The 21,906-nt window shown below is 37.9% G+C and overlaps 1 protein-coding gene across 3 annotated transcripts in view; it reads left to right on the top strand.

Annotated features, from left to right (window-relative positions):
* The window catches only part of LOC585613 (beta-galactosidase-1-like protein 2), a 38,715-nt gene extending 17,624 nt beyond the window's left edge, over positions 1 to 21,091 (top strand). For all 3 annotated transcript variants that reach the window (XM_030978395.1, XM_030978394.1, XM_030978392.1), the window contains 11 exons: positions 620 to 684; positions 10,059 to 10,287; positions 11,250 to 11,342; positions 12,649 to 12,755; positions 13,825 to 13,977; positions 15,404 to 15,478; positions 16,499 to 16,589; positions 17,492 to 17,579; positions 18,032 to 18,149; positions 19,719 to 19,835; positions 20,292 to 21,091. In XM_030978395.1, the coding sequence (XP_030834255.1) occupies positions 620 to 684; positions 10,059 to 10,287; positions 11,250 to 11,342; positions 12,649 to 12,755; positions 13,825 to 13,977; positions 15,404 to 15,478; positions 16,499 to 16,589; positions 17,492 to 17,579; positions 18,032 to 18,149; positions 19,719 to 19,835; positions 20,292 to 20,405 (1,250 nt within the window). In that variant the 3' untranslated portion in view covers positions 20,406 to 21,091. The remainder of the gene's footprint in view (positions 1 to 619; positions 685 to 10,058; positions 10,288 to 11,249; positions 11,343 to 12,648; positions 12,756 to 13,824; positions 13,978 to 15,403; positions 15,479 to 16,498; positions 16,590 to 17,491; positions 17,580 to 18,031; positions 18,150 to 19,718; positions 19,836 to 20,291) is intronic.
* Positions 21,092 to 21,906: the final 815 nt, after the last annotated feature.

The following is a 21,906-nucleotide window of genomic DNA, read 5'->3' as shown; positions in this document are numbered from 1 at the left end:
CTGTATGTTCTGAAACTTCTTTGTAAGAAATGTCTACTAGCTTCGTTTTCATATCCCTGCAGGGGGTATTCTCAAATGGAAAGATAACGTTCAAATTAATTTTGAATTACATACAAATATTTTTCTTGTATAGAAAATAAATACAGGTATTCTTTTCCAGTTCCCATTTGATTTTGGTTGGAGGTTTGTAATAAACCTCTTTAAACACTGCAGCTTCAGGGGAGTGTTTCACAAAGAATAAGATTGCCTTTAAGTTGGACTTAACTATGGCAGGCCATTCATGTCACTGTTTGCTCTCACCATTTACTGGCATTGGTCTCTCAACTCTCAAGGACTTACAAATCATGGTCACAAATCTATAGAATTTACATTTTTTGATAGTTCATTATTGAAGGAAAAAATATTATCTAAAGATCATAATTGAGAGACCAATGGTGATAGCAACCAGTGGCATGAATGGCCTGCCATAGTTAAGTCCAACTTAAATTCGATCTTAGTCTTTGTGAAACACCCCTTGTATTTACTTATGAATACCCTCCTGGCTTCAAGTAGATGTTCTATGGAAACTCCTCTAACGGCGTGTTCATGTAAAATTTTATGTTGTGCTTTTTTTCTTCAGTTTTGATGACGGCAAACTTTCAAGACCATGCGGCCAGACATTTCAAAGACTTAAAGGATTTACAGGTGAGCTATCTAGATTTAAATAAACCATTCTATCTATCTGTTCTTTATGTTCATCTTTCACACTTGTTTTTTTAGAATTTCAAATAGTTCTGTCACTATTTTGCTCCTCTAGTTCGGGCCACTGTGTTTGAGGCAATTATATATATATATATATATATATATATAATGAAAATATGTAATTTTCTTTTTGTGTAATACAAAGTTATTTAATTCTCTCTTTGTATATTTATTAGGGGCTTCCTTTTGTATTCATTTTTGTTTCCATTTAATTATATGAATTTTTAGGCATGAGATATTTATTATTGCTGTCGTTCCGATGCAGGATCCTGCATGGAACGATCGGCGCCGATTTGGTACGCGCACTTTGCCTGACTGCAGTCTCCAAATTTAATTATCAAATTGAAATCGTCGCGACGCAAGAGGACGAATTTGGTACGCGCACTTTGCCTGACTGCAGTCTCCAAATTTAATTATTAGTTTGAAATCATCGCGACGCAGGAGGACGAATTTCAGTGCGCACATGCACAGCAATCATAAGGATGCGCTAGCTGAAGACACAGCGCGGCCGCTACGTACTCTCAGCCTAGCTAGCCACGTTGGCTATCTCCGCGCATGCATAGGCGCAAGCCAAATGGAGTGAGCGAGCTAGAGCGATTAGTTTTTATTACAAGCTATAGATCGATGGGTTTTACAATAGTGAAGTTTGTTTGCTAACAATTTAATTTCAAGCTATAGATCTAAGTATGCAAAATATAAATTGCTTGGGTTTTATCAACACATTCCATGATAAATCTAACCTCAATTCTGTCCACGACCTCGTGTAAAAAAGACGTATCGACACGTAAATCTTGACCCATTAAAATCTAAACCTTTGTCTATGTTTGGCTGAGAGGTATATTGCGCAATTCTGAACTGGAATGGAGTTCTATTTTGAGATTTGAATGCGAGGAGACAAATGCCGCCCATTTGAACCCTTGAACTTTGTTTGAACAAAGGCCCTGCGCGCAATTCCTTGGGTGTTGATAAACAAACATGAGAAAAGATGGAGACAAGAGAGAGGGAGAGGAAGGGGTACACTTGGAAGATGGAGGGAGGGAAAGAGCGAGAGAATAGATTGATGGGGAAATTAAGTCTACGAGAGTCAAAATCGGGATAGATGTGAAAATCAATTGTTAATAAAGACGATAAAGTATCAAGTTATTTATTTAATACCCATGATTCTTTTTATAAAATTCTAATCGTAATAATGCGAAACTAATCTTGTCTAGTGTTCCTATTATTTAGACAGTCATTTTGAGCTCCTCGATCTATTCGCGGTGTAGGCCTATTTTGTTGCTTGTTTGTGTGTTTGTGTGGTTGTGATGTGCCTGTTTGAATTAGGCCCTACTTGTCATGTCATGTCGGTTATTTTTTTCGAAAATTGAAGCAATGATACAAAATTTTGATTATAAAATTCAGCAATTTTATTAAAAATTGTTACGATCGATATGATTGAGGAGTCTTAAGTTCGCAATGCTAAGATCACGATACCAGTCATGACTCATGATAGCGAATTATCTCAGTGGTGATTTTAGAATTAAATCCCTTTTCTGCAGTATTTTAATGAATAGTCAAATATGGATCTCTGTTTAGTGACAATAAATATTCATTAAATTATTACACAAAGAAAACGATTCGTTGTACCGTTCTCGACTATTAATGTCCACCCCCCCCCCCCCCGGCCCCCCTCCTCCCCTCCAGCCGCAGCGTGGGAGCTTTGACATTTCATTAAATTACTAGAGAAAGAAGACGATTCGTTGTACCGTTCTCGATTATTAATCCTTGTCTGATTTCAGTTTCCCCCCCCCCCTCCAGTGCGAAGCGTGGAAGCTTTATATCATTAAATTATTAGAGAAAGAACTCGATTCGTTGTACCGTTCTTGACTCTTAATCCTTGTCTGAATTCAGTCCCCCCCCCCCCCCCCCCGTCCCGTGCGGAAGCTTTGACATTTCATTACATTTTTAAAGAAGGAAGACGATTCGTAGTACAGTTCTTGACTCTTAATCCTTGTCTGAATTCAGCCCCACCCCCCCCCCCCCCGTCCCGTGCGGAAGCTTTGCGGTTTCATGAAATTTTTAGAGAAAGAAGACGATTCGTAGCACCGTTCTTGACTCTTAATCCTTGTCTGAATTCAGCCCCCCCCCCTCCTCCTGCGCGAAGCTTTGACGTTACATTAAATTACTAGAGAAAGAAGACGATTGGCGTTGTATACCGTTCTCGATTATTAATCCTTGTATCAATTCAGCCCCACCCCCCCCCCCCCCCCCCGTCCCGTGCGGAAGCTTTGACATTTCATGAAATTATTAGAGAAAGAAGACGATTCGTTGTACCGATCTTGACTCTTAATCCTTGTCTGAATTCAGTCCATCCCCCCCCCCCCCGTCCCGCGCGGAAGATGACATTTCCTTCAATATTAGAGAAAGAAGACGATTTCTCGACTATTAATGCTTATCTAAATTCAGTCCCCCCCCCCCCCCTCTCGTCCCGTGCGGAAGCTTTGACATAATCATTAAATTACTAGAGAAAGAAGACGATTTCTCGACTATTAATGCTTATCTAAATTCAGTCCCCCCCCCCCCCCCCCCCATCCAAGGCGGAAATATGACATTTCGGAAATTATTAGAGAAAGAAGACGATTTGTGTACCGTTCTCGACTATTAATGCTTATCTAAATTCAGTCCCCCACTCCCCTCCAGCGCGAAGCGTGGAAGCTTTGACATTTCATTAAATTACTAGAGAAAGAAGACGATTCGTTGTACCGTTCTTGACTCTTAATCCTTGTTTAAATTTAGCCCCCCCCCCCCCCGTCCCGTGCGGAAGCTTTGACATCAATAAATTACTAGAGAAAGCAGACGATTCGTTGTACCGTTCTCGATTATTAATCCTTGTCTGAATTCAGTTCCCCCCCCCCCTCCAGTGCGAAGCGTGGAAGCTTTGACACTTCCTTAAATTATTAGAGGAAGAAGACGATTCGTTGTACCGATCTTGACTCTTAATCCTTGTCTGAATTCAGTCCACCCCCCCCCCCCCCCCCCGTCCCGCGCGGAAGATATGACATTTCCTTCAATATTAGAGAAAGAAGACGATTTCTCGACTATTAATGCTTATCTAAATTCAGTCCCCCCCCCCTCTCGTCCCGTGCGGAAGCTTTGACATAATCATTAAATTACTAGAGAAAGAAGACGATTTCTCGACTATTAATGCTTATCTAAATTCAGTCCCCCCCCCCCCCCCCCCCATCCAAGGCGGAAATATGACATTTCGGAAATTATTAGAGAAAGAAGACGATTTGTGTACCGTTCTCGACTATTAATGCTTATCTAAATTCAGTCCCCCACTCCCCTCCAGCGCGAAGCGTGGAAGCTTTGACATTTCATTAAATTACTAGAGAAAGAAGACGATTCGTAGTAACCGTTCTCGATTATTAATCCTTGTCTGAATTCAGTCCCCCCCCCCCCTCCAGTGCGAAGCGTGGAAGCTTTGACATGTCATTAAATTATTAAAGAAAGAAGTCGATTCGTTGTACCGTTCTTGACTCTTAATCCTTGTTTGAATTTAGTCCCCCCCCCCCCCGTCCCGTGCGGAAGCTTTGACATCAATAAATTACTAGAGAAAGCAGACGATTCGTTGTACCGTTCTCGATTATTAATCCTTGTCTGAATTCAGTTCCCCCCCCCCCTCCAGTGCGAAGCGTGGAAGCTTTGACATGTCATTAAATTATTAGAGAAAGAAGTCGATTCGTTGTACCGTTCTTGACTCTTAATCCTTGTCTGAATTCCGCCCCCACCCCCCCCCCCCCCCCGTCCCATGCGGAAGCTTTGACATTTCCTTAAATTACTAGAGAAAGAAAACGATTCGTTGTACCGTTCTTGACTCTTAATCCTTGTATGAATTCAGCCCCCCCCCCCCAGTCCCGTGCGGAAGCTTTGACATTTCCTTAAATTAAAAGAGAAAGAAGTCGATTCATTGTACCGTTCTTGACTCTTAATCCTTGTTTGAATTTAGTCCCCCCCCCCCCCGTCCCGTGCGGAAACTTTGACATCAATAAATTACTAGAGAAAGCAGACGATTCGTTGTACCGTTCTCGATTATTAATCCTTGTCTGAATTCAGTTCCCCCCCCCTTCCAGTGCGAAGCGTGGAAGCTTTGACATGTCATTAAATTATTAGAGAAAGAAGTCGATTCGTTGTACCGTTCTTGACTCTTAATCCTTGTCTGAATTCAGCCCCCACCCCCCCCCCCCCGTCCCATGCGGAAGCTTTGACATTTCCTTAAATTACTAGAGAAAGAAGTCGATTCATTGTACCGTTCTTGACTCTTAATCCTTGTTTGAATTTAGTCCCCCCCCCCCCCCCGTCCCGTGCGGAAACTTTGACATCAATAAATTACTAGAGAAAGCAGACGATTCGTTGTACCGTTCTCGATTATTAATCCTTGTCTGAATTCAGTTCCCCCCCCCCCCCCTCCAGTGCGAAGCGTGGAAGCTTTGACACTTCCTTAAATTACTAGAGAAAGCAGACGATTCGTTGTACCGTTCTCGATTATTAATCCTTGTCTGAATTCAGTTCCCCCCCCCCCCCCCCCCCCTCCAGTGCGAAGCGTGGAAGCTTTGACATGTCATTAAATTACTAGAGAAAGAAGACGATTCGTTGTACCGTTCTTGACTCTTAATCCTTGTATGAATTCAGCCCCCCCCCCCCAGTCCCGTGCGGAAGCTTTGACATTTCCTTAAATTAAAAGAGAAAGAAGTCGATTCATTGTACCGTTCTTGACTCTTAATCCTTGTTTGAATTTAGTCCCCCCCCCCCCCGTCCCGTGCGGAAGCTTTGACATCAATAAATTACTAGAGAAAGCAGACGATTCGTTGTAACGTTCTCGATTATTAATCCTTGTCTGAATTCAGTTCCCCCCCCCCCCTCCAGTGCGAAGCGTGGAAGCTCTGACATTTCATTAAATTATTAGAGTAAGAAGTTGATTCGTTGTACCGTTCTCGACTATTAATGCTTGTCTGAATGCAGTCCCCCCCCCCCACTCCAGCGCGAAGCGTGGAAGCTCTGACATTTCATTACATTATTAGAGAAAGAAGAGGATTCGTTTACATTTATCGACTCTTAATACTTGTCTGAATTTAGTACCCCCCCCCCCCCCTCCCCCGCGCGGAAGCTTTGAAAGAATGTTTGGTTGTCCCAAGGACTATCAAAATTCAATATATATAAATTTCTTTCTTCTGTGTATACATTCACTGCTGCAAATTTAAGAAAGAGAAACCAAATTTTCATGGTCTTATATTTAGGATAAAAATTAAGTCTAAATCTGAATATGTAATTGCAGCCAAATATGGCAAGTTAAGCCTCCATTTTAAAAAGTTTATATTTGAGTTGTAGTGGACTATATGATGTTTTTGTCATTTCACATTCCTGTACATGATTGTAAACAGCAAGTTGGCTTTCATGTTATGTTTGAGCACCCAATAAAAAACAAATTCAAAAAAAATTAAAAAATAATCCTTGTCTGAATTCAGTTCCCCCGCCCCCGATCGCAAAAAGTCTCCATGTTCGACAAGAATTCATGGCCTATCCAATGGCCAACAGACTCTTGGGTGTAATTCCTTGTTTATTAGATGAACTAGTTGTAGACAAAACGATAGTAATTATGAATTTGGATTTGCCAAATTGTCATCATAGCTGTGTGCTTTTAACTCGCCCCTTTGAGGTTACGTCAAAAATATAAAATTCGCATACCTGTATAAAAAGGTCATGACTTAAAATATATATTTATATGAAAGGATTCCAAAATTGCGAAAGAAAAAGAAAATGAGGTAGAACATAATATGGTGGCGACTTTTGATTGAAAATATTTCACATCAAAATCCTCCCCCCCCCCCCCCCCCCCCCCTGGATGGCAATCTCATTGTCATAAAAGTAAGAGGGGTTACAGCATGGAGATATAAGAAGAGATCTCCATGGTTACAGTACGTGATTACATTTCCCAGACATGTTTTGACAGTTCTTATCTAAGATATATGACACGCCCCAGCCAGCTGAAACCAAGAAGTTACAGGGCTTGTATAGTCTGCCAATTCAGACTTCATACCACTTGGAATACCTCAGGAGAATAAATGACAACTGAAAACAAGCAAACATTTGCTTTCAAAAAATAAACTTGCAAATTATTATTTAGCCAATGAGAAGACCCTTTTCGAGTAGAAGACAGTTTCATTATGATTTGGATATACAGTAGCACTCCGATAAACTTTTAAAGAAATTAGTCTCAAAGCTGATTATCGATTGGCACAGGCTTGCAATTAACACCGCCCACCAACGTACGCCCAAGCAGTGTGTTGGACATTATCTGAGCACATGTTTTTTTGTGTGTGTGTGGATATAGCGTTGGGTTCAGTTGTGATGACCTAGAAATTCTATCATAACTCCGTCATGTGTGTTCGGATGTAGATTTAGATCTAGTAGAAATTATTTTGTCGCGTTTATAACCAACGCACAGTTGTAGCAGGGAGGTGTGCGTTCAATCGAATTTTCGAAGCTAGAATCACAAACATGAATCACAAATCAAAACGCCGTTACAAAAAACAAGGTCACTGCGGTTAGCGTTCAAGCGATTTTTCATCAACGCTGATTCTAGTTCATTTCGAGCCCAGCCACTGCGGATCACACTCGCAGTTTGACCCAGGAAGTATAGGTCAACTTCGGCGCGCGCTTTTTGGAATTGTTTACGGCCGACTGTCGACTGCTGTTTTGAGCATAGATCGCAATAATAAAACAAAGAATGAGAAGATGATGGAAGGAAGAAACAAAAAAATAACATAAGGAAAGACAGAAAGAGAAAGTGATAGAATGATTAAAACAAAGAATAATTACATAAGAAACTGTGATAGAAGGAAAGGAACAAAGATCAACATAAGAATAGAAGGAAGAAACAAAGAATAACATAAGGAAAGACAGAAAGAGAAAGTGATAGAATTATAAAAATAAAGAATAACATAAGAGAAGGTGATAGAAGGAAAAAACAAAGAATAACATAAGAATAGAAGGAAGAAACAAAGAATAACATAAGGAAAGACAGAAAGAGAAAGTGATAGAATGCTTAAAACAAAGAATTACATTAAAAAAGCTGATAGAAGGAAAAAAACAAAGATTAACATAAGAATAGAAGGAAGAAACAAAGAATAACAAAAGAGAAAGTGATAGAATTATAAAAACAAAGAATAACATAAGAGAAGGTGATAGAAGGAAGAAACAAAGAATAACATAAGGAAAGACAGAAAGAGAAAGTGATAGAATGATTAAAACAAAGAATAACATAAGAGACTGTGAGTGAAGGTAAAAAACAAAGAATAACATAAAAGAAGGTGATAGAAGGAAGAAACAAAGAATAACATAAGGAAAGACAGAAAGAGAAAGTGATAGAATGATTAAAACAAAGAATAACATAAGAAACTGTGATAGAAGGAAAAGAACAAAGATTAACATAAGAATAGAAGGAAGAAACAAAGAATAGCATAAGGAAAGACAGAAAGAGAAAGTGATAGAATTATAAAAAATAAAGAATAACATAAGAGAAGGTGATAGAAGGAAAAAAACAAACAATAACATAAGAATAGAAGGAAGAAACAAAGAATAACATAAGGAAAGACAGAAAGAGAAAAAGAGGAAAACAAGGTATAACATAACGGAACAGGCCATGATAAAGAGCATGGTATAGTAAACGCAAATTGCATGAAAAGCAGGCGCGCGGTTTTTGCCCAAACCGGAACAGGCTCCGTCATACAATCATGATTGAGAACTCCGTCCGTTCAATCGAATTTTAGCGACCGTGATTCTGCAGAATCATGATACAAAACGCATCTTTTTCAGCGTTTCATGTTTGTGTTTTCAAACACGTTTATTTTTACGACCGACGAAAAAATCGCTTGAACGCATTGCGTTTTAAACTAAACGTCTTTAGAAACCGTGATTCTAGGGTGAAAAAGTGTCGATTAAACGCACCCTTAGAAACTCACATACCCTGGTAATTGTAGCAGTCTTCTTGGTTGTAGTACAATTTATTTCACTCTGTCATTTTTATAAACAAATTACGCACAGTTGTACTTGTAGCAGTAGAAATTACTTAAACTCTGTCATGCTTATAAAAAAACGCAGAATTTGTAGTAGAAGTTATTAAACTCCGTCATGTTTATAAACAAACACACGGTCTTAATTAGAACAAATACGTTTAAACTCTGTCATGTTTAAAAACAACCAAATACCGGTAGTTGTAGTAGAAATTATTTTAACTCCATGATTAATCATGTTTATAAACAAACGCATATTTGTAGTAGAAATCATTTTTAAATGTAATGTTTATAAACAAATTACACACATGCAATTGTGGTAGAAATTATATTAACTCCGTGATGCTCATAAACAAACGCACATAATTTGTAGTAGAAGTTATTTAAACTCCGTCATGTAATATAAACAAACACACGGTCTTAGAAGAAATTATTTTAAACTCCGTCATGTTTAAAAACAACCAAACAGTTGTAGTAGAAATTATTTTAACTCCGTCATGTTTATTAACAAACGCACGATTGTACGTAGAAATTATTAGTAAATGTCATGTTTATAAACACACGCACAGCTGTGGTAGAAGTTATTTTAACTCCGACTTGTTTATAATATAGAAATGTCAATGTCGGGACACTCGCTACATAATTTTGTGTCGTGCGCATGTACAGTGTACCGGCTTGCCAGCGCTGCGCGTATATTTATTAAATCAATTAATCCTACTGCAGTCGGACGATTATCACGCCGACGCGTTCTGGCGCAGTGTTGTATAATATTTGTACTCCTGTCACTGATCATTGCGCCGATCGTTCTGGAGCGCGCATTGCAGGATCCTGCATCGGAACGACAGCAATAATAAATATCTCATGCCTTAATAAATCAATCTTTCTCAACCTTATATTGAACCATATTTTTCCCCTCCAACTTTCTCTCTTTGTCCCCTCTCTGGTAAACTCTTTCTCCCACCCCTTTCTTCTTCTTCTTCTTCTTTTTGTTTTCTTGTACTACTACTTCTTCTTCTTCTTCTTCTTCTTCTTCTTCTTCTTCTTCTTCTTCTTCTTCTTCTTCTTCTTCTTCTTTCTCTTCTTCCTCCTCCTCCTCCTCCTCTTCCTCCTTCTTTTCTCCTCGTTCTCCTTCCCCTCCTCGTTCTCCTCCCCCTCCTCGTTCTCCCCCTCCTCGTTCTCCTCCTCGTCCTCTTCTTTCTTCCTCTCTCCACCTCTCTATCTTTATCTCCCTGCCTGCCCCTCCTCTCTCTCTCTTATTCTATCCAGGGTGATAATCTTCCCTTAATGAGCATGGAGTTCTGGTCAGGCTGGTTTGACCACTGGGGTGAGAACCATCACATCTACAAGGCGGATGGCATTGCTGAATTGACCAAGGCCATACTGGTCAGCGGAGGCTCTGTAAACTTCTACATGTACCACGGTGGAACTAACTTTGGATTTATGAACGGAGGGAATGTGGACAAGGGCATCTATAAGCCCACTATAACAAGCTATGGTATGCTCTAAAATAGTATTTTATTCCTGTTTTATATCTGCTCATTTGTACATAATATCATGTGGAGGAATCGTCGTTTAGCGGTTCATCCACTTGACTCTTAATCAAAAGGTCAAGGGTTCTTTGGCAACACATTACTCCACATTTGCTGCTCTCCACCCAGGTGTAAATGGTCACCTGACAATTGCTGGGGTAATAATAATTGCAGGGCTCTCAGGAAGAACAGCACTGATAAGGCTTCCCTGGGTATTAACAAAATGATCACAATTATGAAAAATGATACTTCAACATGACTGTAATAATGTCATTAAAAGATGTAGCATGGTCAAATGTAATAATCCATTAGGGATAGTTGGGAGGAAAGGGGGGGGGGAATGGGTTGGAATCCACCCTTCCATGTACATTCATTGATATATTCTTATCGAGAAAAAAACGATTTAAAAGTTTTTCTGGAAAGTGTACTTAGCTTTATCTCTTACATTCGTTTTAAAATATTGTATTTGTATGAAATTTTAACCCATTGAATACCAGGGGAGCGTCTCACAAAGATTAAGATTGACTTCAAGTTGGACTTAACTATGGCAGGCCGTTCATGCCACTGTTTTCTTTCACCATTAACTGGCATTGGTCTCTCAAGAGACTTACAAATCAAGGTCACAAATCTACAGAATTTAGTTTTGTTGATAGTTCATTATTGAAGGAAAAAATCTTATCTAAAGACCATAATGGTGAGAGCAACCAGCGGCATAAATGGCCTGCCATAGTTTAGTCCAACTTAAATCCGATCTTAGTCTTTTTGAAACAATCCCCAGTACTACTAAGAAAATCAAGAAAATGAGGGTACTATAGGATGATGATAAGTTATTGGGCAACAGGAAGAAAAGTTATTGGGCAACATGAAGAAAAACAAGCAGTGCTGCGGATCGTAGATTCAATCAGAGTTTTGAATATGCCTCCCTCAGATTACGATGCTCCTCTCTCAGAGTCTGGCGAGCCGACAGAGAAGTTCTTCCAGATCAAAGAAATGATCCAGAAACATGCGCCTAAAGGAAGAGGTAGGTCAATAGATGTATAACTAGAGGTGTTGTGGTCGAGTGGATACGTCGCCGGACTGTCGATCACAAGGTCCGCGGTTCGAATCCCGTCGCCGCACAAATGTCCTTTGTCAAGACATTGATCTACAATTGCCACACTCCACCCAGGTGAAGTAAATGGGTACCTGGTAGGAATTTATTCCTTGAAACGCAGCGCGCGTAACAGCTGCACTGCTAAAGCCAGGGTAATTATGCTGTATTATTGTAGAACGCTTAGAGACTTCTGATAAAGTAAGTGTTAGGCGCCATATAAGCAAATATAATTATAACTACTCAAATAACCCATGCAGGGATAACCCTTTCGCGACAGCCATTCCACATTTTGTGCTTTGGTTCAATAACTTTTGCTTCAGAGCCCTACAAAATATGCCAAATGCATGAGTAGAAAGGGCAAAAGTTTCTGCACATACTGCATCCATTTTTGTTTCATGACTATCTTGTGTTTGATACCAGGAATTTTAAAATGGAAAATAAGCTTTACAATCCTTAAATTGGCAACACATTGAGATTTTTAAAATCAATTTTTCAGCAACGTTCCCGCCCATGTATATTGTTCTCAGAGACATTAAAGGTAATACAAAGTTTTGGTATGGGGTCATGAATTTGGTTCAAATGAACATATAGGAAGCATACCGTAATTAAAGGTGTATAAACCGCCCTTGTGTATTAACCGTACCCCTCTTTTTCGCCCTATAATTTTTTTATTTTTTTTGCCGACTTTTTTTGCCGGGTCCGTGTTAAAAAACCCACGCAGGAAGGCCTTTCATTTAACTGCGAGGTCCAGCTGAATGTGTAAGATCATTAATGTAAATTAAAAAAACAGTAGAGGACATGGATAGGACCTTGTGGTACACCATGTAATAGAAGAAAAATTGGAGGAATTATTATTGTAAACTACATATTGAGATCAATCAGAAAGATTAATTTCAAACCAAGATGACAGACAAATTTGAGTGTTGTTTTAGTTTCCGAGTGGTGAGTCAACAGCGATTACTGAGCTGGGAGACATTGCAAGGCATAGCGCCATAAATTGAAACTTAATTTTGTTGGGTGTACCATGTATAAACCGAACTCCCAACTTTTAATTTTTTTCAGCGGCAAAAAGGTGCGGTTAATACACCATTAATTACAGTATGCCATCCTACAATATTCAGTGATCGTTGTCGCGGTTGAAATTGAGTCTTAAGTTATGAAATTGTAAATAATAAACTTTTTATGAGAAGGAGAGCATGCGATCAATTTAGTGATTTTTGTTGTTTTGGTTCAGTTCCCAGTAGCTTGCCAGAGCTTCCTGTTGCTATTGGTAAAGTGGCTTACACAGAGGTTAAAGTTCACGAGACGATGTCATTGGCTGCTTTACTAGAGATCAGTGGGGTAAGTCAGTATAGAGTACGGAAGCTGTGACGTCATCAAAATCTATTTTTAGAATGACTCAATTTTGTCTTCATTTTCCGAAAGAGCATCAAAAATAATGTCCAAATGTTGAAAACCGATTGAATATGTTAAGTATTGGCTGATATATAACCATCTGAATGAATATATTTCCTATAGGAATTCAGTGTTATATACTCCGGCTCCTAATGGTTAGGAGCCAGAAAATGAAGAAAAAATTGAGAAATTTTAAAAATAGAATTTTTATGACGTCACACTTTACCACTCTATAGGATTTCAAGTTTAATTTTTGACATTCTGCTAAAAATCTACATGTATAGAAATATTTAAAAATCGCATAAATAAAGCCTAAAAAAAAAGATGTTGTATTGCCCTTTGCGACCGACCCAAAAATCATGAAATCTACGGTCGGCTTTAAAAAAAAAAAAATTTAATGTTTTTTAGAGAAAAAAAATATTTAAGCATTTAAAACTGAGAAATATCAGCCCAAAGAGGGAAAAAAAAAGACTCTTGACCAACCGTCCCATGTTTTGGCACCTAAAGGGCAATACAACATCTTTTTAGTTAAGGCCTAATAGAGCATCATGTACATGAAGACAATACAAAAACTAAAGATGACAGAAAAATTTTCCTCCGAGTCCATACAGAAATTCGGACATAGGCTATAGTTTGAATGGTGAGTGGACATCCAGTGTGAGTAAGCTGGGACCATGCCGGTGCTCTTCCGGGCACGGGTATGCGTCGGCCGGCAAGTTGCATTAAAAACTCTCTTCCCTTCAAATTAGGAATGTAGGTTATCTTTAAATAGTAGATCCTATTCTTTATTAGCATTATTTTATTTATATTGAGACCCAGAGATGGTCAAAAACCACTAAAAAGTAGCATGTTGAGGACTCAAAATATCCTGTACCTGTCTATAAGACGCACCTCCGACGACGTAAAAAAGTGCGTCTTATACACAGAGATATACGGTATTACTCAGATCTAGACAAGTCATATTAGTATGTTTTCAATCCCTCCTGTTTTTTTCCCCCCTTTTTCAACAATGCAGAAGCCCATTTACAATGATGACATACTTCCCATGGAGAAGCTTCCAATCAACAACGGGGGTGGTCAGGGTTATGGATTCCTGCTGTACAGGACCAGGGTTAATACCAAACCAACCAAACTTGCCCTCTCAAGATCACCCAGAGACAGAGCTCAGGTATAGTACTGGGGAGTGTTTCACAAAACTTGTCATCAGTGACAAATGTGAGTTGTTGTTATAAGCTACTGAAATCCTTGCTTCTGATTGGTTATCAGCAGATTTGTCACTGATATTTGTCATTTGTCATTGAAAAAAGGCTTTGAGAAACGGGTCCCAGAACATTAAAACAGTGAAAATCTAAAAACTTGTATTAGGGCCGCTCTTTTGTTATGCCTCCGCTACAGAGTAGCCGGAGGCATTATGTTTTCGGGTTGTCTGTCCGTCCATCCGTACGTGCCGTTCTTGTGATCGCGTTATCTCAAGAACCCATTTAATGGATTCCTGCCAAACTTGAGTCATGTATGTATCTTGCAGAGCCAATGAACTGATTACCGTAATTAACGTTGTATAAACCGCCCTTCTTTCTCGCCGACTTAAAAAACAGTAGAGGACCTAGGATAGAACCTTGTGGTACGCCGTGTAATAGAAGAAAAATTGGAGGAATTATTATTATAAACTACATATTGAAATCTATCAGAAAGATTACTTTCAAACCAAGACAAATTTGAGTGTTGTTTTAGTTTCCGATTGGTGAGTCAACACACCGATTACTGAACTGGGAGACATTGCCAGGCATAGCGCCTTTTTTTTTGGTGTACCGTGTATAAACCGCACCCCCGACTTTGAATTTTTTTCGGCGGCAAAAAGGTGCGGTTAATCCGATCGCCATGTATGATTCGTTTGAGATATGCTCAAAGTTCTAAAGATAAACATAGTTTAGTGACTGGTGACCCTTTGAAGTTCCTTTTTAAATTGATGCACATTATGAGTAAATGAGTAAATCTTAAAATGATAATAAATACACAAAATTATTATTTTTATTATTTTGTATTATTATTATCATTATTATTGATTACCATTTTCAGTTATATACCGGTAATTATTACCGACATCAATATTATTGTTAACTTTATTGATTTCATATTACTGGCTCAATCGGTAATTGATAGTTTGATGCAACATCCATGGCATATGTTTGAAATGTATATATATGACATTTATATTAATACATTGACATGGTAAGTTCATAGTAATCAAACACGTCTTGCTTTTAATAGAATTGAACAGATGAATGGTGTCGGGATAAAGGATCTTAGGAAATCTTAATGCATGAGCATGGAATTTCATCACTGATTGTTGTGCATTTTCATGGCAGGTACTTCTTAATGGTGATGAGGTTGGTGTTTTAAATAGCCAATATAAATTCATTAGGTTTGCATTTTTGTTTGCAGGTTCTTCTGAATGGATATGAGGTTGGTGTTTTAAATAGCCAATATAAATTCATTAGGTTTTTATTTTTGTTTGCAGGTTCTTCTGAATGGATATGAGGTTGGTGTTTTAAATAGCCAATATAAATTCACATGGTTTGTATATTTATTTGCAGGTTCTTTTGAATGGTGATGAGGTTGGTGTATTGATGAGAAAGACTGAAGAGGAAGACTGGGGTTTAAAGATCACAGTAAGTTACCTTGGCAACAATTATCTCCACAAACTATTTTTAAATAAATTTTGTTTGTAATATACAGTAGAACTTGCTTGAATGAATTGACCTGAATTTGATGTCAGCCTATAAGAGAATACAAGAGACAGCCTTACAAAATCATTTTGATAATTTTTGTTTTAAATGCTGGTATTTTAATGATTTACTATCATTTTCTAATTTCATTTAATTTCAAATATTTTTTAGGATAACCAGTCATGATAATCATGACATTTTGAATTTTGAAATGCTTTTTCCTGAAGATACAAAGTTTAGGCCCTTTTTTCCCATTCCCCTTGTTGCTTCTTTGGTGTCTATTTCATCAATTTATTCCAATAGACCGGTTTGCTAACACATTCAAATATTATGCATAAATATTGTTAAACAAAAGGTTGTTCTTGACAACCCAAAATCTTGCCAGAGGCTTGTCCAACATAGCAACAAGTAATGTATGCAGACTGGATTCCAAGTATTGTAGTTCATTTATTAATTACAGGTGAATGAAATGACTCGTTGCTAGGTCCCGAAGAGAGAAACATCCATAAATGTTAATATGTTAGTAAACTGGTCTATTGCATAAAGCAAGTTATGAATATGCTGAATGTTAACAGTGACAGAATGCTGTAATAATAATAATAATAATAACAATATTCATGAAGCGCAACATATCCATCTCTAGAGATGCTCAAGGCGCATACAAATAATTTAAATTAATATTCAACATACTTAAGATTAATGAAATATTAAATGTTAACTTAACTAACATTAGATCACACAACTTCATGGTGCCATGGTACATACAATGTGGCACAGTGTGATTATTCGCTTTGCATGTATTGTATAAAAAGAACATTGAAATTGAACAATACGCAACAATATGTACTTAGTGTAAGGTAAATTATTTAATAAAATGAGTTTCTTGATTAATCCTAAGATATTGAAATCGTAATCATAGTGTAAATCCATGCTGAAATATTACCTTACTGTGCCCCCATACAGACTGGGAAGGATACAGACAATGTACTGGACATACTTGTTGAGAACCTCGGCAGAGTCAACTATGACAAGCATCTCCAGCATGAGAAAAAAGGTCAGTAATCCGGTGAAAACCCATATCAAAATAATATTTTTGATATCACATGCATATCTCCAGTCACTCTCTCTATACATATACAGTGCGTCCCAGAAAAAACGAAACCGAGAATTATCGATAAAACATCGATAGTTCTCGGTTTCGTTTTTTCTGGGACGCACTGTATATCTCTCTCCCTTCCTTCCCCCCCCCCCCCCCACCTCCCCACCTCCCTCCATCTCTCCTTCCTTCTTTCCCTATTGTGTCAGTTAAGGAAAATATTGTATATGAAAGGAATGTCCATTGCAAATACTCTCATATTCAAAATATTGCGAAAAAGACATGTACCAGTAGCTGAAGAGATTGAACTAATCTTTTGAGTGGGCTCATACACCCATTTTTGTTTGTGTTTTCAGAAAATCATTTCAAGAAGATGGAGTCCTTTTCTTATCATTTTTATAATTACGAGTCCTTACAGTATACATCAATTCTTACGTACAACATAATCCACCATTCCCAGTTGTTCCTGAGTTTCTTTCACAATGCTGTTGCATGACCCTGACCCTGTTTCATAAAACTTAATATCAATGACAACTGCCACATATCTATGACAAATCTGCTCACAGCCAATAACAAGTAACAAGCACTGTACACAGAAAGATGTATATGGGACTACACAAATGGTGTCGGGGCTACTAACCTTGATTTCCTAATCTTTCTATGCTCGTTACTCAGCCAGTATACATTTTCTACCAAAATTGTTCGGCAAATGACATTTATTTGTAATCTTGAAAATTCAGTGTCATTTTCGTTTGATTCTGTGAGAATTGATTTTCTTTTTTTTACCAGAACTCACCTTTATCTTTAAATATACAATGTATGCCCAATTAAAGAGGTTACATGTTTTTTTTTATATCTAGGTATTCTTGGAGATGTAAAGATCAATGACAAGAAACAAGAGAAATGGGAGATGTATCCCCTAGAGTTTAAAACTCATTTCATGGAAGCGTAAGTACACTGCTACTTCTTTGCATGCACATGCTGCATCAGTTACGGTAGTAGAAATGGCAGTATGTTTGCGTTAATATGACATTTGAAGAAAAAAAGGTATACATTCGCAAGCATATAAGCCAGGGAGGGGGGAGGGGGGAACTTGCGATGTTCTAATAACAGTCATCCGTTAGCTTGGTGTCAGCAAACTAATAGGGCTATTTATTCTTGATATTGTCTTCATGTACATGTTGCCCTATTATTTATGTATGTGTTTATTTTTTACTCATGTGCATTTTTTAGCAGAACGTCACAGCACCAATTAAAAGTGATTTAAACTTTTATTTGTATTTACTGCAATAATGGATGACTCGATATTTTCATTTTCCATAGGTTCCATTCTTGACAGCACTATGATGTAAGCTTGATATTCATAAAATCATTTCTTTGGTGTCATCTCATTTTGACAGTGTTTCATCTTCTAAGAAGTGGACTGCGTTTGACGGACATGAGAAGCAGCCCGCCCTTTATAGGGCAACGTTAGACATCCAGGATAGCCAGCCTAAAGACACTTTTGTGGTTATGAAGGTCAGTAAACAGTTTATGGAACAACTTTAGAATACCCCACCACAAAAATTGACCAAACGTTCCTAGGGTACCAAATGCTTCACCAATAAAGCTAAATCTCAAGACCTTGAGCTTTCTAAGTAACACTAAACCTAATCCTAGCCCTAACCCTAACCGTAGGTCTTTGACGTTTATATACATTAACCCTATTAGTATCGGTGGGGTATTCTAAAGTTAAGCCCAGTTTATAAATTTATCTATCCCTGAACAACTATTAGAAGAACAGAACATTTCAGACATTTTTCCTCTAAATAGTCGTTGGGAAAAGTCCAGTGACATGTGGTCCCGTTTCACAATGCCTTTTTTCAATGACAAATGACAAAAATCAGTGACAAATCTGCTGATAACTAATCAGAAGCAAGGATTTCAGTAGCTTATAACAAAAACTGTCATTTTTCACTGATGACAAGTTTTGTGAAACGCCCCCGTGGAATCGTCTATATGATGATGATGGTAATAACTGTAATGATGACACAGTTATTGGACACACACAATTAATCTACTTGTAATGCATGGTGGATAGATGAATGTAAAATATGGCAGCTGATCAAAATATTGATATGAAATTGACCAATTACACTACTTACATGTATATACCCCTATATACATTGCATCTTTAAAAGAGAAATGTCATGTTTTTATTTGCTAATTTAGTTGCAGAAATATAGTCATTGGTATGGGATAAGGAGGACAATTGGTCAGTGGACTAACTCATCCACTATAACCTGGGCTTCAGTTAGGATGCATTTGTGAATACTGGTCTTGGAGAATTGGAGAATTTAACAAACTGATGTTTAGACCGGTTGTGCCACACATGTTCCTGTGACACACTAACAGAATTCCTACTTTCAACCCTTAACCCAACCCTAAACCTAACCTAAAAACCAACCGGAACCCTACCTCTATACAGGCCCCGTATTACAAAGAGTTGAGATTGATCCGAATCAAGCGCAAGTTTGCAGTCTCCTATCTCTTATGTACATAGTTGCGATTCATATCAAATGCAAATAAGTTGCGATTAATTGCAGTTCTTTATAGGACGGGCCATTGCTGGAGGAAATGTTGGATCATCTATTAGGACATATTGATGTTGGATGGATACAAGAGTTGATATGAATCGCAACTATGTACATAAGAGATAGGAGACTGGAAACTTGCGATCGGTTGGAGGACTTACGATTGATTTGGATCAAGAGTAACTTTTTGTATTAACTCATATCCTGCCATAAGGCTGCATGCACGCTACCGTTTATAGTGCTTTGTACAAGCGAGCAAGCTACTGCTTCTCTGCTTCTTGCATGTTTGCAAGCATTCGTAATAGCAGTTATTGTTCATGCCCATTGTACTGTACCTAGTGTTTCGCACACGCTATTGATAGTATCTCGCGTTAATCCGATGATCTCAAAATAAACTTGGCACTGGGGGGATTTGTGGCTTGGCACAATGGGGATTAGCCCTGTGGCAGGATAAGAGTTAAAGACGGGGGCCCTAATGTATTAAATGGCTTCACATGTTGTTTTATTCCTCCAGGGTTGGGAGAAAGGAGTGATCTTCATCAACGGGTTCAATCTCGGTCGCTACTGGAACGTTGGACCTCAGCAGAACTACTACCTACCTGGACCTCTGCTGAAACAAGGAAAGAATGAGGTGAGCGCTCTGTGAGACAAATCTTTTATGCAACAGGATCCTGGTTGTACATCTGTCTCCCATTCCCAAAATGGAACTGGCTAAAAATATACCACTGCTTGCATAGTGAAAATACTTGAAAGATCACACGGTTCATAATTATTGGAAGGCAAAAGATAATTGTGTCTTTTACATTGCTTCTAAAACAAATTTATAAAGCATTGAGGTGTCATGGTCTAGTGGATACGTCAATTCACTATGGATCACATGATTTGTGGTTAGAGGCCTGCTGATCTCCACCCAGGTGTAGTAAATGGGTACCTGGTAGGAGTTTATTCCATGATATTACTTTGTGAGCATCTGGGATTGATATGCGCCCGATATAAATCTAGTTATTTCTAAATTTGTATTATTGAATAACATCATAGACACTCATCCATGTTTCTTTTCTTTTTGCCCTCCAATTTCTTTATCCAGATCGCAGTTTTTGAGCTGCACAAAGCTGAAGGGACGATACGCTTTGACGACAAGGCAGACTTAGGTGAAGTACAACAGATTAACAATGACGATGATATTGAACCAATGCTCTAGGTTTTATCATAGTACACACTCTGGACTGAGGGTTTGTAATTATTTTGTACGGCAGGCCAGAATCATCATCATCATCATCGTTGTCGTCGTCGTCATCATCGTCATCATCAATTATTGAAGTCAGCATGTACTGACTGTTTTTACTATGATGACCCTCCTTCCACAGAAATATTTGTCAAATGATTTTATTTTGGGTGATAAAGCTTGGTAACTCAATGTTATTGTATTCTCAGAATCGGCAGGCTTGATAATACTCCCATGTATTCATTTCACTCTTTTAAAATGAAGTAAGAAAAGAACTTCTAAAAAAAACAAGTGCAATGTTATTTGGAAATTCTGTATCATGTACTGGGTGCCATACTCATAGGCCCAAGGCACTCATAAGAGATACCAATAGATTTTAACTGTGTTTCTTAATGTTGTTATTACCTTCATCAGCAGCTGTCTATGATACCATGTATGTATGACGTCAAAGTAAAATCTTATCCTCATTCCTGTAGTTCATGGGGTATTTCAGAACTGTTAGCGTTATGATATCTATGATGAAATACACTTGATGTTGAAAATTGCTTCTCACTTTGCCATGAATGTGTGAATGTGATTTGTGTAAAAAACTCATATACAGTCAAACCTGTCTACAGCGACCACCCAAGGGAAACAAAAAAAGTGGTCTTTGTAGACAGGTTCCTTTAGTACATGTTTCAATGAGAAACCATTTTCAAGGGAAACAACAAATGTGCTTGTTGTAGACAGGTGGTCTTTGTAGACAGGCGGTCACTAAAGCAGGTTTGACTGTACATGTATTGTTATTATATTTATGTATTGTAACCAAAACTTGAGGTTGGATTTAAAATACAAATAAAAAACAAAAACAGATAGATAACAATGGTAGAAACAATGTACTCAAAGTCAAAGAAACTGTATACCGGTAGTCTGTTACATAAATATATGGATAACAATATGCTTATGTACAATCAAATTATTAGGCGTTAACAAATAAATGAATGTAAACTCAGTACAATATTTTATAATGATTGTATTTAGCATCATAATTAATAAGGGTATGTATAAGACTAAAATTCACAAAGGATCTGTATCTGTAAAGTTGTATAAGCATACCTGTAGCACACATGATCCATGCAATTGATGGGGTATGTATTGTAAATCTTTATTTTATTAACCTCCTTTGTTTATTCTGCTCTTAAAGCCGTTTTTTTTTCCTCATCAGATTAAATATCCAACCACCCCCCCCCCCCTGTTATTTAAATACTTATCATGTATTACACTGCATCATTAAAGTCACTTGAATATTGAAGTACTCTTATTGTAAGAAAAACCCAGAAAGATGGATTCTGTATGTAGAAGAATTATGCTTAAATATTGTATACATAGTTTTATACTTGATCGTCAGTCTTTCATATATGTATGGAATATTTAGACGGAATTTGAACTCAACAGTTACAAAACTTAAGCTTTACTGATTTGTGAGGTTTTTGTGAGA

This window comes from Strongylocentrotus purpuratus, unplaced genomic scaffold (genome assembly GCF_000002235.5).
Source record: "Strongylocentrotus purpuratus isolate Spur 01 unplaced genomic scaffold, Spur_5.0 spur5_scaffold_1, whole genome shotgun sequence".
Taxonomy (NCBI): domain Eukaryota; kingdom Metazoa; phylum Echinodermata; class Echinoidea; order Camarodonta; family Strongylocentrotidae; genus Strongylocentrotus; species Strongylocentrotus purpuratus.
Note: the sequence above shows the minus strand (reverse complement) of the source record. Positions and strands in the feature narration are given on the sequence as shown.